Source organism: Ammospiza nelsoni, chromosome 1, assembly GCF_027579445.1.
Source record: "Ammospiza nelsoni isolate bAmmNel1 chromosome 1, bAmmNel1.pri, whole genome shotgun sequence".
NCBI classification, from domain to species: Eukaryota; Metazoa; Chordata; class Aves; order Passeriformes; family Passerellidae; genus Ammospiza; species Ammospiza nelsoni.
This window is the reverse complement of record NC_080633.1, coordinates 45672864-45690206: the sequence shown is the minus strand read 5'-3', so window position 1 is coordinate 45690206 and position 17343 is coordinate 45672864. Positions and strand designations below refer to the sequence as shown.

At 34.7% G+C, this 17343-nt stretch overlaps 1 protein-coding gene across 1 annotated transcript in view; it reads right to left on the bottom strand.

Moving 5' to 3' along the window:
• Positions 1 to 17343, bottom strand: part of ULK4 (unc-51 like kinase 4) — a 210172-nt gene that overhangs the window by 150736 nt on the left and 42093 nt on the right. Inside the window, exons 20-22 of the mRNA XM_059474664.1 lie at positions 14109 to 14270; positions 7263 to 7445; positions 2309 to 2436 (exon numbers count right to left, since the gene is read on the bottom strand). Coding sequence (XP_059330647.1) covers positions 2309 to 2436; positions 7263 to 7445; positions 14109 to 14270 — 473 coding nt within the window. The remainder of the gene's footprint in view (positions 1 to 2308; positions 2437 to 7262; positions 7446 to 14108; positions 14271 to 17343) is intronic.

Here is a 17343-nt window from a genome sequence, read left to right as displayed (position 1 = left end):
TTTGCTGCCAAATAAAGGAAGAATTGCTCTCCAGAGCAAGGCCTTTGGGATGCTGGCCCCGAGGCAGTCTCCATGCTCATGAGGCCCAGGGGGTTGTTTTCAGCACAAACAGCCTCATAGTAGCTGCCATGAAGAAAATTAACACTAATCCAGCCAAAACCAGCATAATTACCAAAGTAAGCAAAAGCATTTTTCAGTGCAGTGTTGCCATGAAACAGTTATTATTGTTTTATCATCTGCATCACCCTTTAAGTGATACACACTGAAAAATTGCCTTATATTGATTATCATATCATAAACAGATTTTATAATCTAAAGCAATATAAATCCTATTACAGGCTGTAGCCGCAGCTGCTGAAGAAAAACTGTTAACCAGGAATTATGTACATTTTACTACAGAATCTTTATATTTCTCAAATCAAACCCCTCAAGAAGGAGAATTTAAGTATATAAAATAATTTCAATAGTTATCCAACTGATTTCTGCTTCCTGTGCTAGCAATTTAGAATTTTTGAGTCTTAATTTTGAAGAAACTTTTTTGTCAGACAACTGAAGACATCTAACTAAATTCCACACTATAAGTCAATAAGTAGCCAGTATCTCTGCTGTGTTTAAGATTATTCCAGAGTTATACAGCAATATTATCAATGCAACTGTCTCCAGATTTAATGGGTCGTTTCTCCTCTCTGTAGCTATCTTACCTTCTGGATGTAAGAGAAAGGTTTTAGATAATCTATTCTGATAAGAGATGTGCTGTTCACTAAAGAATAATTATAAAGAAAACTCAGCAAATGAAGAAAAACCATTTATCAGCTCAATAAAGCTGCTATAAGGCTTGCCTATTGTTTCACCTAATGTATTACAGTATGTATTGGTCTCTAATCGGCCCTGTCTGAAGCATGACAATAAAACAGCAGGATAAAGCCAAAAGTCATACTACAAAATCATACTCCAAATTCACTCCACATTGTCTTCAAAAAGACAGCTGGTTGGAAAGCATTATAAATCAAAAAAAATTGTTGATAAAATTATTCTTATTCTCCTTCACATAATATCTTAGGTGTATACATATATAAACAAACAGTAACTGTGCAAGATTTCTGTCAGACCTTTCTACAAACCCACAGGAGAGTCCTATGTGGTATATCAGGCACATGAATAGCAGGAGTTACTAAAAATGTAGCCATTCAAAAAGTCACTTACAAATCATTAGAACATTTTTCACTAATCTGAATAAATAACCTGATAGAACATTTCTGGAAGTGTAAAAGGTACACATGAAAAAGCCCCTTGGATTCATTACTTATTCTCTGTGATTCTAGAAATATTGGTATACCTAAAGCTTTGCAAGTGGAGGAATATATATATAATGCTATCACCCCACAAGATGTTCTCTCACAGTGGCTTCATGGCTCATCTGCTCCTTCCTTTAACACTAATGTATACATCCTAATTCTTCTCAAACATGAATATAAGATATAATGTTATATTTGCTATAGATATAGTTAGATTTACAGCTACCCACAAGCCTCATCCTTTTTTAAACTTTCAGTTCCAAACCTGCTCTATTTCAATATTGTAAAAACTATGTTTACACTTCATTTTACTCTTCTTCTTACAGAACAGTAGAAGATATAAATCCCAACTAAAATTTCTTTAATCTTACTTCTCTAATCACCTCGAAACATGGTGACAATTCATATTCTAACACAGTCTAATCTGCTCCTCTTTAATACAGGAATGGTTCCATCCCAACAGAAGACAAAAAATTTCAAATAACAGTTCCCTGGTGATTCAGTAATTTATTGCAAAGTGTTCTAGAACATAGAAGAATTAAATACTTCATGTAAAAGTCACAGGAATTTATTGGTCATTATGTAAATCACTCCCACAACACATATAGCGAAAAAAATATTATTTTGCCTTGAAGGTGACTCTCTGGAAGAGACTATGCACTATACCAAACCCCAAGATGAGGGAGGTACATAGCAGAACCTTTTATTTTGCTTTCCCACCACACCAACAACTCACGGTTGCAGTATATTTTTTGCCCTACCCAAAAATGCAAATGCTTACTGGGACCATGAGTTACTTTAAAAGACATTCTCCTTGCAAGACAGTGGTTTCCCTTTGTGAATAATTGTCACCTGTTGATCCCAGACAAAATATTCTCATTAACAGAAGGATTACTATTACACACAAAACAATTACCATCTACAACACTGGCTCAAAAATACTACACATTTTCAAGTATTTCAGGTACAACTTTAAAGACTGTATCTTTGATTATCTTCCATTATCACCTTACCTTGTTTGACAGCTGAGGAGCAACATCTCCCTGTTATTAATTAAAACTTGTAGCAAGACCAGAAAGGCTTTTGCTCGAATAAAAGTTGAAGGACTTTCAAGTAGACGAGTAATTGTCGTCACAAAATCCTTGGTGGAAATAAACATAAGGACATGAAGGTTATTCACACTGTATTGTAAGACTGTATACACTTAAAGCTTGCTCATTTTTATGTCACTCATAGGAAAAAAAATCCATAGAACACTAACAAATAAATTCTGTCCAAGACTGACTGGCCCAGTGTAAAGCTGCTTTGAACATCTTCAGAAATGGTAGAGTAAAAAGTAAACACTACTTAATGTACCACATCCAAAATAGTATGAAATAAATTACAAAAGATGATAAAATTTATATTTTTAAGGGCTTACCATAAGCACAAACATAGGATATTTTAATACATTTATTTTAAAACAAAGCTGAACTATTTTCAGAATGCATATGTATTTAAGCACAAATATGATGAAATTCTTAGCTATTAATTCCCTTATATGAAGGAATATTAAAAACTACACAGTAGTTGAATAAAATCTTATCTACATCAGATACCAAATTATACACCAGATGCTCCAAATAGATGGCAAAATTGTTTCCACCTTCTCTGTTCTTATCTAATCTAGTCTTATTTGGAGTTCAAAAAGTGAACAACATCTTTTCAAGGAAGAAATAAAATTAGGACTTGAAAAGAAAGAAGAAGGATAAATGAAATCAGAACTGAAAACTGAATCAGAATTTACAAACTGTGTCAACTGGCTTTGTGCAAAAATTAGAGCACAAACAGCCTCATCAATAGAACCTGCCTTCAAAGAGCAGAGCTGAATTCTCAAGGCAATGATACTATAGTATAGATGAGTAGTGTATGCATGTTATGTACAGAGTTAAAAATCCCGCTCTGTGATGCACATTTAACATATATTAATGTTCAAATTCACTATTTGCTGACTGAATAACTGCAAATCAGCTCTGACTGTAATTTATTAGAGCCATCCTTTGCAACAATTAACTATACTTCTTCATTGAGGATGGAGAAAGAGCAGGAGCAAAAGAGTTGGCTAAGAAACCATTCAATCTTATTCTGACACCATTTTAACCCTGTCTTCAAAAGCAGTCATCATTCAGGAACTACAGAAATCCCAGAAAAACCAGCTGCTATTAATTATTCTACAACTGTCCTGCTGTACTTCAATAATTTATTTCATAAATAGAAAAATTTCTCAGTCTTGGGATTTAAAAGTTTACTGCTTTAAATACTTCAGCAACTTACAAAGCCTGATTTGTAGCACGTCCAGTATGAATTTGCAGCAGTCAAGTTCTTAAATTACAATCTAATAGATGCAAAGGTTGAATTTTAATTGTGGTTTGCTTTTTCAATGCTTTTTTTTTAGTTAAAAAACCAAAGCAACAAACAACAACAACAAAGTTTTTATGTTCAGAAACCTCATAAAACCTCAGACATAGGCAAAGAGTTTATATAATGCAACACTGACTGTGCTAATATAGACTTGATAGACCATGCACAAGGACACCATGACAAAGACACATGCAACTACAAGCCAAAGCACATCTATTTTTAGTCCCCATACTTTGGAAAGCAAGAGTGTCTCAATGCTACATGTGGGGGTTAACATGGGTTAAGACAATTAAAATAGTTACATCAGATTTATCTGGGAATGCTCTAATAATCTAGCTTAAGAAATAAATGTGACCTGTTGGAATTTGCTTTTCTGGCTAGTTTAAGGACTGCAAAACAGCATTAGTTTATCCAAAGAAAATCTCAAGCACATCCTTGCTGAGCTGAAGGACTTGGTGTATCAGAAAAGCCAAAAATCACTCAAATACTGCCAAATACATTATTTATTATTTCTCTGTTCTACAGTTCCTCCCTCCCCTGCAAATGTTTGATGTATCCATGGAGACTCTGCAGAATAGGACACTCTCTTCATTTCAAGTGAACACACTGCAACAAGATTATGACTTTATATTGGATACACTGAGCAATACTGCAAAGCAAGTTTAAAAGAAAAGCAATGATGTTATTGAATTGGCTATACAAGCAGAGAACAGCTAGACCACTATCTCACTACACAAGAACAGAAATTACAATAGCAAACCCCTGTTGCATAGCTATGTATTTTCAAATTTCCCTTCTGTGTTTTGCAAATATCTGCATATTATAAGTTTAGAGTTACAAAGATTTTGTTAAAGGTATTTTTATCTTTTTATTCATTCGTACTGATATTGACAAAACTATCTTCTACAGTGGTAGTTACTTGTCCACATTCAGGTAAAAGACAAAGAATTGAAAACAGTTACTGGAATATGAGGACAATGATTATAATGTATTTACAATGCAGTTGTGACAATATATTGCTGTAAGTATTTGAATAATTTTATTTATGACGAGTTGAGGAAGAAAGAAACCAAATAAAAAACACCTTACTACATTATCTGACCTTTGGAAGAACCTAATTGCATTCAAAAAGCTGTGACTGATTTTCATTAATCCAAAGGGGAATCTTGACAGCCAGATGAAAGTAATTAGCAGTGGGGTTTTTTTAATCTACTGCTATAATGCATTCAAGATTTGTGATTTTGAGTTCTTCTTCCACACTTTATTTTAAAAACATAATTTCAACTATTTTGTTTCCAAAACAGGAAACTAAAACCAGAAGTCTCTGTATCAGAGAGGGACAAAACCCAGTCCCTTCTGGCTATTTTAGTTTTCTGAAGTTTTGTATTAGTATAGATGATCACAGAACTTCAATTCTGCCTTTTGTTTTGTACCTGATTTTTACTACTGTTCTTGAAGACTGAAGAAAACAAGGGCAGTCCTAATTCTTACAAGCCAAGGGTGTTTCCAGATAACATACACAAAGCTAAATTATCTCCATCTTGAATTTATATCTTTAAGTATCTTTTAATATGTTGCTTGCACCTATATTAAACAGAGAGTCACTTTGTCACTACCTTCTATGTGACACTGAGGTCCTTCTGCCTCTGGAGCTACACAAGAATTTTACAGAATGCAAAATAATCTGCAGGTCCACACTACTCACTCTTCCTTTCTCTCATTAAGGTGTGGACTTTTGCATCATGAGCATGAAATATTGAAAATTGCATGGACTGTTAAATTTGATTTTCAGAGCTAAAATAATATCTCTCCATGTGATGTGATAGCACCTAGCAGTTCAACACAGGAGCATATTTGTATTTTTAGATTCTATTCAAGAAAAATACAAATTTATTTTCAGCTTCCAAAATCCTACAATCTAATTTCCAGATCACAGAACATTGTGTGTTGGAAGCGATCATCAAGTCCAACTCCTAAGTGAGTTCAGGCTCACACAGAGACTGAACCAACAGCCTGGGTGTTATTACCACCAGGCTCTAACAACTGAGCTAATCTCAATTTAAAAAACAACCAATTCTATGAGATTTAAGTTTCTCTGAGCTGTAATGCAGGTACAGTTACCAAATGTGGGCCCATGCAATAGAACCAGACCTACTTTATCTGTTTTTACTGTACAGTGTTTTTCACTTACACCTTTGGGTACTATTCCCACTTCTATCATTAGTTTGATATATGCTATTAAAAGAATGTCTACATTTGTCCGTATTTCAATTTTCTAATCTGTCAAATTTTATTAGAATTGTTCATAAGAACTGCAGTATCATAAATGGAATTCTAGCCATTGTCCATAAGAAATTAGTATCATTATGGGAGTTCTTTTAGCAAAGTAAGTCCTATATAACAAGAAACTCTTCACAGAAAACATCATGCTGTAGCCATAGGCTAGCTGCACATTGGATTCTTCTGCTGAATGTTCAAGTGAATGATTTTTGACCATACTCCTCTGACTATATCATCAACTCACAGTAATGCACACTGTTAGCACAGCATTACAGGACAATTTGCCACCTGTTAGTGCTGCTGTTGTGGGATCTGGAAAGTTTAAGGCCAGCTGACATGCACTCACAAAAACACACTGGCGATTCTGACATGGTACAGAAATTAATTTTAGGAAGAGAATGAGTGATTTCAGGCCACATGGGTGGGATTATGTTTTAATTTTAATACAATTGTTAAAAAAATACATTGGGAAATTAAATTCTCTCTCAACTAATGTCCAACAGATTATTATAGTCAAGGTGATTGTCACATCACAACATACATTACAACAGTGTATCTGAGGAAAACAAGAACTATAGCTCCTTCTTTCTTTGTGGTTTTTATCCTTTCCAAACAGAGGGAGATTATTACTTTCATTTATGAACTATGCAGATACACTGCCAAAAAAGAAAGACTTTTTCTCTAAATACAAAATAATTTGAGGATCAAAATAGAAAACTTTTAACCACTTCTACCAAAAATTATATTACACATAAACCAAATCCAGTTGTTTTATTCAATGACACTAAAAAGAAAAACCTAAGGTATTAAAATGCTAATTCTTGCAAGATATTTCACTTACAAATTGACTTAAGGTCCTTTAAGGAGAGCATAAAGTACAGTTTCAGATTTAATCAGGACACTCCGTATTTTCTATTTTAAAAGTCTAAGAGAGCTATGTCAAATAGCTGTCCTTACTGATTCGTTACTGATTTTTCTTAGGGCCCATTATCAGTTATGGTCAGGCTAGGGTATTCTGGATTGATTGAATCCTAGCTGCAGGAACAATTTATACACCCATTAGTACCATTTCTCAAAGATCCATGAGAGAAAGAAAAACTACACATCTTATAATTTAGATTTTAAGCAAATAGAAATATAAAAGAAACACGTTCCTCATTTCCTGCTATTCAGATATGCAAATGTCACTGAGACGTATTTTGAAAACCCAAAACCACTCGCAGTGTCAATTTTAACTTTTCCTTTCATTAAATTCCATGCCAGTGAAATATTAATCTGAACTCAAACCTTTTCTTGAATTAGCCTCTGTAGATGAATCCCACATGACAACATTGCTGAAAACATCGTGAGCATGTACTGCTGAATTTTGCACATTCCATTTGCCAAGGAATTCAGTACAGCTGTTAATCCCACTTTTTCAATGACACTCTGGAAAGCATTAGGTGAGGAACGAGTAATTCTGCACAAAGCCTAAAAAAGTGAAAAAAAAAAAATGAAATTAAGGAGACTATTATCTCAAGAAAAATACTTGAAAATAAAAGCATATGGTGAGTTTTCCAATAGTTTAAGGAAAAAAAGGAATGCATACAGATTCATTTTTAAGACACATATTAGGGGATAAGACCAATTATTTTCAGAGACCTGGAATTCTTCTAAATACATTGCTATACACTCTGTGCAGCTGAAATTCAAATATTTCATACACTAACATCCACATTAAAAAGTCACATTACTCTTTTCCTCTAGAGAACAATAATGATGAAGCATCACAGCCCATGCTTGAGTCTTTTGTCAAGCACAGAATATAAACAGCATCAGATAACACTGTACTAGAAAGGAGAACAGGGAGAGAAAATACAGACATAGCACATAACACAGAATTTATAGGTACCCATAAAGGGGGGCATCTTCTCTCTCCCTGCTCATGGACAATAATGATGTATGTACTATTTCAGTGTCTAAAGTCTATCCTTAGCTCTAGATACTCCTTCAGATCTAGGTACTTATTAGGAAACAGTGATTAGTATAATAAACTTGCAAACTATTCTCCAAATGGTTGATTTTCAAGTATCAGTGATTAAAATAATATTAATAGAAAATGTAGGTACTGACCATGCTCCATTAAAGTGAGCAAAAACTTGTTCAGTGTCTACTAACTTAGCTATTTCCTAGCAAACATTACCAAACAATCTTCAGGGTGGCCTCATCTCCAAATCAATCTCCTTTTGATACCTGTAAAAATGCAACCTTCAAGATACTATAACCGCATTTGTTCTCTCCAGATAAAGAAAATAAGACTCTTTACACATTAATTTTTTTCCTTTGGTCTGAATATACTGTTAGCATAGAAGAAGAGCTGATGTCAAATATTGGATTCACATGAAAATCTGTTTTTCAGGAAAAACTTTGAAGGTGACTCCCTTTTGTGAAATGTAAGTAATATTTATGATTTCTTTGTTCTCTTCAAACCAGCTATATTTAGAAATTGCTGTTTACTTGGTGTGCACTCAATAGTAAGGTCTCATTTAAGAGAAACTATAGTCAATTACACAGAATACGACCACCAGAGAAAAGCTTTCTATCTAAGAACACCAGAAACCATCCAGTTCACCAGTGCCCTTCGAAACATTACTCGAAACCAACTAAAAAAGAAGGAAAAAGAAGAAAAAAGGCATAAAAGACAGTAAATCATGAACTTGACAGACATTTTATTGATGCTGTTCATCTACTCTGCTCCTGTTCTTCCTTGTCCTTTCTGGTCCAGGAACCACATCGATTGCAGCCGTTTAGTTTTCTTCTTTTATTATTTTTTAATTCTCTTTTTAAACACAGACACTCAATCTCAGTCCCTTAGTACAGCACGCTCAATTTCCCCCAGGATACAATCCAGCTCTTCACCTCTATTCAGAGTTTTCAAAATGAATGGGCAGGAGGTATGTGTATTCACTAGAAACATCCTTGAGGGTCATACTACCAATGAACTGCTGAGACCTAGGGACAGGCTGTGCCAAAGCAACATGGAGCTAACTTGATGTGCTAACATGCTCTTTGCAGATTTTACACTGCCTTAGATCTCTGCTACACACCTTGCCAAACAAGGGTGGCCATCACATTACTTCCAGGCAAACCTCATAGGAAAGACATTGGAGGCTGTCTTCTAGTATAATACTGAAGTTTTGGAGGTAGCAGAAAAGGTCCAGCCCACCAATAACCAAGGGGAGAAGCTTTAAATGCCCATTAGTTTGTACATCACAGAATGCTCTGCTGTATGAACGAACCTAACACTACAGCAGAAAAGCAGAAGATAGAATTTAAATGTGGGATAGAGTACAGAGCACTCTAAACCACTTCAGTAGATCCAATACTGGGAGAAAACAGATGGAGATAGGTCAAAAGGTGGTGGAGCAGGAACTGGAAATAGATGATGATGACATAAGAATAGAGCTCACACCATCATCTCCAGGCAGCAATCTTGGAACATGAAATGTTCTTAGTGAGAGTAAGGCTTCAGTAGAACTTCTCCTGGAACTGGCTTCTCCACCCCTGCTCTCTGCTGGAGCCTTAACCAGCACCTCTTCTCTCAGCAGCTCCAAACTTTGCCTCATTATTCTTATTGGTCACTTCCAACTTGAGATACTCCAGGGTCCTATGATCATCTCTGCCATACCCTTTAGTCTTACAGGCTACATGTGACTGGGTAACATTCACCCTTTCAGGATATCTTCCATGACTCTCAAGTTTAAGAATGAATGCACTAAAGTATCTGCAATACAGAAGTCTCTGAAAGAAACTATTCAATACCAATTACTTAAGAAAATGACAAAGGAGCTAAATCCCCAAAAAAAGACTGTGTGAGCTTTCCCAAATTAGTTTCCATTTAAGGAGCTTATGTTTTGTTACTTCTCTTCCAGCAGAAAAAGTTATCTCCTAGAAACAAAATTTAAAGTTTTTTTAAAAAAATTAAAAAACTTTCAGCATACTGAAAAGAAATATTCTTCCTGCTGCTGAGCTTGTCAGAATATCACTGTGACATCTTACAGACTTTTTTTTCTGAGTCTAGCAAAATGATAAAAAGACACAGCTCTCCTACAGGCAAAATCTGTGATATTTACCTGAGGCATGTTGGACTCCAAAGTGAGAAAAAAATACTGAGATACAATCCCCATTTGTCACCTCTGATGGGCAGGACAAAGTGAAGTGTCATTTCTAGACTCCAGAGACTAAAGACAGAGAATCTTCTTGATATATTTTTATTATTGACTGAAATAATCACAATGAGAATTCCATAGTCCTTTACTGCTGATAGACTTTGCAGACAGACTGCTAACTCTAAGTAAAGATATGACAGACAATTTCTTAACAGAAATGTATTTTTACATTCTAATATAGATGTCAGTTAAGAATAAATTCTTCAGGATACATTCAAATAAGGCAGGAATGACTGCATAATAAAACTAAATAGGACACTGATGATGTCAATTTTTGTGGTCATGTAGGACAAAAATGCCTACATATCTGTAGCAACAATTTAATGGATGTAGAAATTATACAGTACACTATAACTGGAGAATACATTAGTATTTTATTTTTTAAATTAGCATACCACTAAAATCTCCATAAACTTTAGCTGGGAAAAGATCTTCCTGTGCTAGATTTCAATATCAATTGATTTTTATCAGATGAAGTTAAGATTATATATCTAAATGCCACAGCAGCATTAATACATAACCATGAATTATATCAGGCATTGAGTAATAAGTTTATCTACTTCTTACTTTTAGTGTTTCACTACAAAGCAGCAAAAAGATTAAAGTAGTATCACCTTAGTGCATCCTACTTTAGAAGCTTCCTTGTTCAATTCACTTCATATAAAAGTATTAAACTTCAGTCTTCTGATAACAGAAACAATCTCTAAAATCGTGGAGGGGAAAATCCAGGAGCCCATTCAGACCCAAGAACACTTGTGTAAAATGATCTGACTGAAAAAAGGAGATAGATTCAGCTACATGGATAGCAATAATTTCCATGAAGACCAGAAAAACTAGAAGAAAGCAGTTTCACCAAGGATATAAAACGGTAAATGTGTCTTTCTCTTGCAACTCTCCTCACAGCTGCTTTCATTCAAAGCTCTCCAATATGTGAATTTGGAACAAGCCCTACCTCCAGCATGACTGAGTCTTCAGTAAGTACACAAGGGAAAAGTATGATCTCCAGGAAGCCTATTGCCTTCACAGGAAATGAACATTAGTTGGGAACAGTTATGATTTTATTTATATTGTCCACATGTACATTTATACCACAGATATGCATAAAATGTTGAAGAAATTTTTACCTTAGCTGATCTCAGTGTGCACACTCAACTTGGTTGTCTTTTTAAAATGCCGGCCTCAACATCCAAGCACACATTGCTAAGCAACTTTGAGAAAGAAAAGGTAACAGAATGATAAAAAACATCTTTCTTACTTAGATTGTCAATTGCCATTGAAAGGATGTTCCACAAATCAGATTAGTTTCTCTAGGAAATTCCAGTAATTGCAGCTATCATGACCTCCCAAAACACACTGCTTCATCCTGACAGATGTCACGGGTAAGAAAGCTTCTAGAGTAGCTTCTGAAGGCTAAGATATTTTATAATATGAAGATTTTAAATACAAGAAAAAGAATTAGGAAGTAAGAGCTTGGCAAACCAATGTCATTCCAAGTCCCAGTGTCAACCCACGACTGCCAGATGATTCAACTTTGGAATATAAATATTGCGGTAAAACTCACTGCACTTAACAGGCCTAGCTGAACAAGAAGCCCATAAAGATCAGGCTGCTGTATCACACCTACAGGAACAAGAGGTGAAGGAACTGAGGAACTCACAATCTGTGATATGTTCAGTCTACTCACTTGGAAGAGATCACACAAACACCAGCACTGTCCAACTGCACTGAGCAATTAACAAAGCCTCACTGGACTAGTACATAGTGGTAGCTATCAATGGACACAAAAAGAAAAAAGGAGCAAACTAGGCTACAACAAGCTCTTCAGGTTTTAGCTTCCTCTTACACATTTTTCTGCAATCTTCCAGTTTTTCTAGCAGGAAAATTTTCTTCTCATCAGTACTGCTTAAAAGAGGCTAGATGCCTATAGCATAAACACTATAGAGAAGAAAAGGCTTCTTAGTGGTTCACCTAAACCTGGGAGGATCCAGTGACCTGGGTTGTCAAAAGAAGCAAAGCATAGAGAGGGACAAACAACAATCCACTCCTCTCATAGTCTCTTGATACTCATCCAAGGGCAAGGTGAGCAAACCATACAGTATTGATGACACAAAAGCTGTAGGGAATCTCCACTGATGACAAGTTTATTCTTGACTATCAGATATGTAGCTTCTGCTTATTACTGAGCAGGGAAGAAAGCTCTGTCCACCTCAAGCACACTGCATTGCTAAGAAGAAATTGAGTTTTCAGGAGGGGAAAGAAAAAAAAGAAAAAGCATAGTGATAGTTCCTCCTATGATCCCTTTTAGCTCAGTGTCTGAATGCCATTGAGACAGACAGGTTCTCCAGAATATGCTGTTTGCTGTGGTACACAGTGCAGGCATAACTGGCCAATTGGCCCCTACAAATGGACCAGCCCTGGGAGTCTACTGTAGGAATCAAGAGAATGGTAAATGACAAAGCAAAGTTCTCCAAGCAGATAGCAGAGAAACAAGAGGGAACTTTCAGCATGAGTTGAAAGAGATTAAAAAAAAAAAAATACTATGACCGAGTAGCAAACAAATAACAACTTCCCAGTCTAATGATTTGCAAGCATAGAAAGTACATGGTACAAAACAACCCTTATAGCAAAAGTAGTGATAGAAGAGAGGATTGAGTAGGCTACTTTAAAAACTCAGTAAGTAAAGGAAGTCATAATTTATCTCCAGTCTTTTCCCATGCATGCAGTTGTGATCAAAGCACAAAATTCAAAGATCAAATGGGTGAAGTCTCAAAAAGACCCTTTCTAAAAAAGCAGCCTAATAGCCCGACACACACATATACTTTACATATTTAGAGACAGACTATTCTGTACCCATGAAAGTTCTAAGACTGTTTTTGCCAAGAATTTCAGATACTACAGAGCAAAGGTTTTTATTTTACTAAATAGGTTTTCTATTTGAAAATGTCAAGACATTTTCCCAATATTTGAGCAGTTTATATTGCAGGCAAGACTGCCACAAATATACACTAAGACAAAAAAAAATCAATAAATTGATTTTTTTAATCATAAATTTATGATACCACGTACCTCTTCAGCCACACTTCAAATGAATTTTTATTTCTCTCTTTTTTATCACCTTTATGCTAGATGTGTCTATGTGTATGCTGCTGCAGCTGTGACGCTACCATTTTCCATTTGGAAAGCAAGAGCTCCATCCAACCTGGCCCTGAACACGGCCAGGGAATGGGGCAGCCAAACTTTTCTGGGAAACATTGGTACTGTGCCAATGCCTCACCACCCTCACAATAAAGAATTTTTTTCCCAATATCTAATCTAAACCTATTTACTTTTAGTTTGAATCCATCCCCCCATGTCCTGTCACTACATGCTCTTGGGTTAAAGTTACAGTCCTGCTAAGTATTTTCAACCTCATAAATCCTTTTGTTCCAAACTTTCTGCTTGCATGTCAACACTCTATTTTGTCTTGTTATCGTTCTATATTGCCTTAAAAATTCTAGGCAAAGACTAGGCTCTAACAATTTTATAAAAAGAAATTTTATTAATTCAACTAAGTCTTCTAAACAAGTCTTTGATAAAGAGAATAAACAATTCTCATTTGAAAAATCATGAAAAAAGAGAAATTTCAATTTTGCAAGAATTTAATAGATTCTTTGAAAGGTTAAACTTTTTAAACATAATTAATTATTGCCAGCATAAGGAAATATATGTTCTGCAAAATGATGAATCACAAGAATAATTCATAAGCACTGAACTGTAATAAATGCATTTTTCAATTTCAGAAATTTTTAAATTTATTTTAATGTGTCTGAAACATAAAACCCACAAATCTACCACAAACATGCTCAAATACATTTCAGTTCCAATTCAAAAGGTTTTTCAGACTAAAGGCCAATGCACTACTCTACCACAAAAGGAAATTCCTTACCGAAATAGGAGTTATCTTCAAAGAATCTCCTGTAGAATGTGTGAAAAGGTACCACAAGACAGGTCCAATTTCTCCTGTAATAAATCCTTGTGCATGGTATGAACGAGTAGTACAAACATTTTCAATTATCTTTGCTGCTATATGGTTCACTACCCGCTCTTCCTAGAGGAAGGAGAAGGAAAACTCATTTGCAAATGTTTGTAATTTCTTTGTAAATTACAGTCTATGTCCACATTTTATTCAATGTATACTGTCTTGGTGTGGCTCTTAATTCTTTTTGATACTTGCAAAAGTAAGTTTTCAAGAAACCTCACCTGATGACAAAGTTATGTTCACAGATCCTACTTTCCCCCACTTTCTCTTCTACTGCAAAGACAGTTTAATACAAGCATAACTTAATACAAAACCTTGCATCTCCAAATAATCACCCCAAATTAAATGTAATCATTACAAATGAAAAGCTTTTGTTTTGTTATGTTAAAGGTGTTCCATGATCAGCATTCATCACTAGAACATGTTCTAAATAGTACAATTATGAGAGATTCAGTTACATTAGGAAAGAAAATTTACATTAAACCCTCTTTGTCTTGGTACCAGGATTTGTCTTGCAAATTAAGTTGTTCCATAATTCCCTTCTAAGCAGACAATCCTGACCACTGCTTAAGACTTAAATTATTAGGTCCCATTTACTACAAGAAGTCCTGAATTTCCATATGAGATTCTGAATCCTTCATATTTTTAGTACTAACCCAATAATTTTCACTTAAAATCAGAGTCTTTAACTGGAAGATATATCACTGGTGTTGTTTTGGCTGTGCATTGCCTCACTTCATCTCAGTCTTGAACTACAAAAAAGTGAAATCTCTCATCAATGTCTTTAATAGCATCTTGAATTTAGCAAGAATGAATTTTAATGTCATTTTTATAATTCAATTTGTCCTTTTAGTCTGGCTTCACAAATAATTCATCATAATATCTTGTAGATTTCTTTCTTATACTGATCTCTATTTTAGCCTACTAAGCTTTGGATTTCTGAGAGTTATCTTTACAATCAGAGCCACCAACAACTGTGAGCAATGATAATGAAACCTTTCAGAAAGTAGTACAAAAGAGGAGAACTTGCAGAAGGGAAGAACTTAAGCTTCATTAAAATATATTCAATATCCACTTTTCCTTCTACTAACTTATTAGTTCTAAAATATAGATTTTAGATGCAGAAATATTTGAAAACTCTTAGTATAATGCTGTCAAAAAAAAAAGGTTGTATTCACCATTTTCATTATAATCCTTCCTGCTCTTCCATAGAACTGCAGCTCTACTCAAAATATTTAACAGAAATACCAAAGTCAATTTCCATCTAAAGGTGTTACACTCTTATATAAAAAATCCACTGAATTCTGTGGTCTTCCTTCTTATTTGCAGCCACAAAACCAAAGACAATTTAAGCTTCTCTTTTTTTGTAGTTTTGATTACTGCAAAATAGGGCATTATTTTGACCTACAAAAGACCTAAATACACAGATACTCATACATGTTTACTAAAATTTAAATTCTGAAAACATTTTATAAATAATGCCCAGTTTAATATTTTTTCTGTGAATTATAATTCTGCATTTCAGTCTTTTTGTGGGGGGGTAGAGTTAGGGTAAAAATACGTGCATTTATCAAATTGACTAAATTGATGCATTTAACAATTTAAGCCATAATTGAAACATAATTGCCAAGTTAAGTCTCTCTTACATATCAAGTGATTATTAAGACTGCCAATTGGGACTACACTCCTAATTTAAGCAGGCATAAACACTTAATAAACGAACTATAATCCTATTAATTAATCATAATCAAAGCAATATATAGTGGATTAATAATGTTAACAAATTTCCAGATACAATTTTTATTGTTTTTCTTTATCAAATTCAGTCCTGAAGATGTGCTTTATTTCCTTTCAGCCACTGATGGGATGAGTTATGCCCTGTTCCAGACTGTCCTGCTACTTTGACTAGAAAATGGTCATGCATCATCACTGTGCTCTAAATGCTCAATGACGCTGCCAAAGTAATTCTATTGCTGCCACTTGAGACCTTCCATTTCAGTCCTCTGGTATCTGTTCTTGAGCACTATCTAAACAAGACTTGTACCATGTTCTGCTTAATTAGCTGTCTGCAAGGGAAGCCTGATCTAAACTAGTATTTGGCCTCCTAACTAAAGGAGTCATCCAGTGATCTTACCAGCAAATAAGCTATTTTAGTGAACAGAAATGGATATTCAAGATATGAGTAAAGCAGTTCCATATATCAGTAACCCTCTGTCCACATAATGAACTGCATGAAATCTAAAACTATAAATAGAATTGTATAAAAGAAGAAGCTATACATGCTTTATTTTCAATTAGTTAAGTTTTCAACTAGTTTTATAAAGTACACTTAAAGCTCCTAATTTTCAGTCATGTTGAACACTTGCAGATATATCTGTTTCCAGTGAAGTCAGGGATGCTTAATGAAAAAGAGCCCTGAGTGAAAATGCAAATACCAGAATGATAGGAAGTTGCAAACTAAACTACTAAAATAAAAGGAAAACTCCTTTTAATCAAGTCTTTATATTTTAATTATGGGGGGGGGGGGATTAACATCGTAAAAAATCTACTCCCATGTTTTTAAAATAACTGAATCTACCAGATATTTTTACCGACTGTTATAAATTTAACAGTGTAGCAAAAATTTTGGAAGCACTGACGTTACAGTCACTATGATAACAAACATGCTACCAAAAAATACCATAACTTCATTTTCTTAGAAGTTAGGATAAAATATTTTATGATCCTTTTAAAGTAGGTTTACTGATGGAACTAAGTTGCGGGCAGCTGTTGACGCCACTGAAGGCAGAGAGGTCCTGCAGAGAGACCTCAGCAAATTAAGAGATCTGGATAATCACCCATCATGTGAAGTTTGAGAAGGGCAAGTCCCAGATTCTGCACTTGGTTTGGGACAATGCTGCGTGTATGGAGAGGGTTTTGAATAAATGAAGAAAAATACATAAAAGGGAAATGGTTTTCACATTAGCATTAGGTACTCCATATTAAATAGGAATATACTTTCTGAAACAGAAAGTATCTTCCATGACTGGATAACATAGTAGGTCTAACAGTTATACATTTTAGCAGGAGAAATAAGGACCTTCCTATCTTTGAGATTGAGCACAAACATTTAGTAGTTGAACTTAAACAAATACAGATGCCT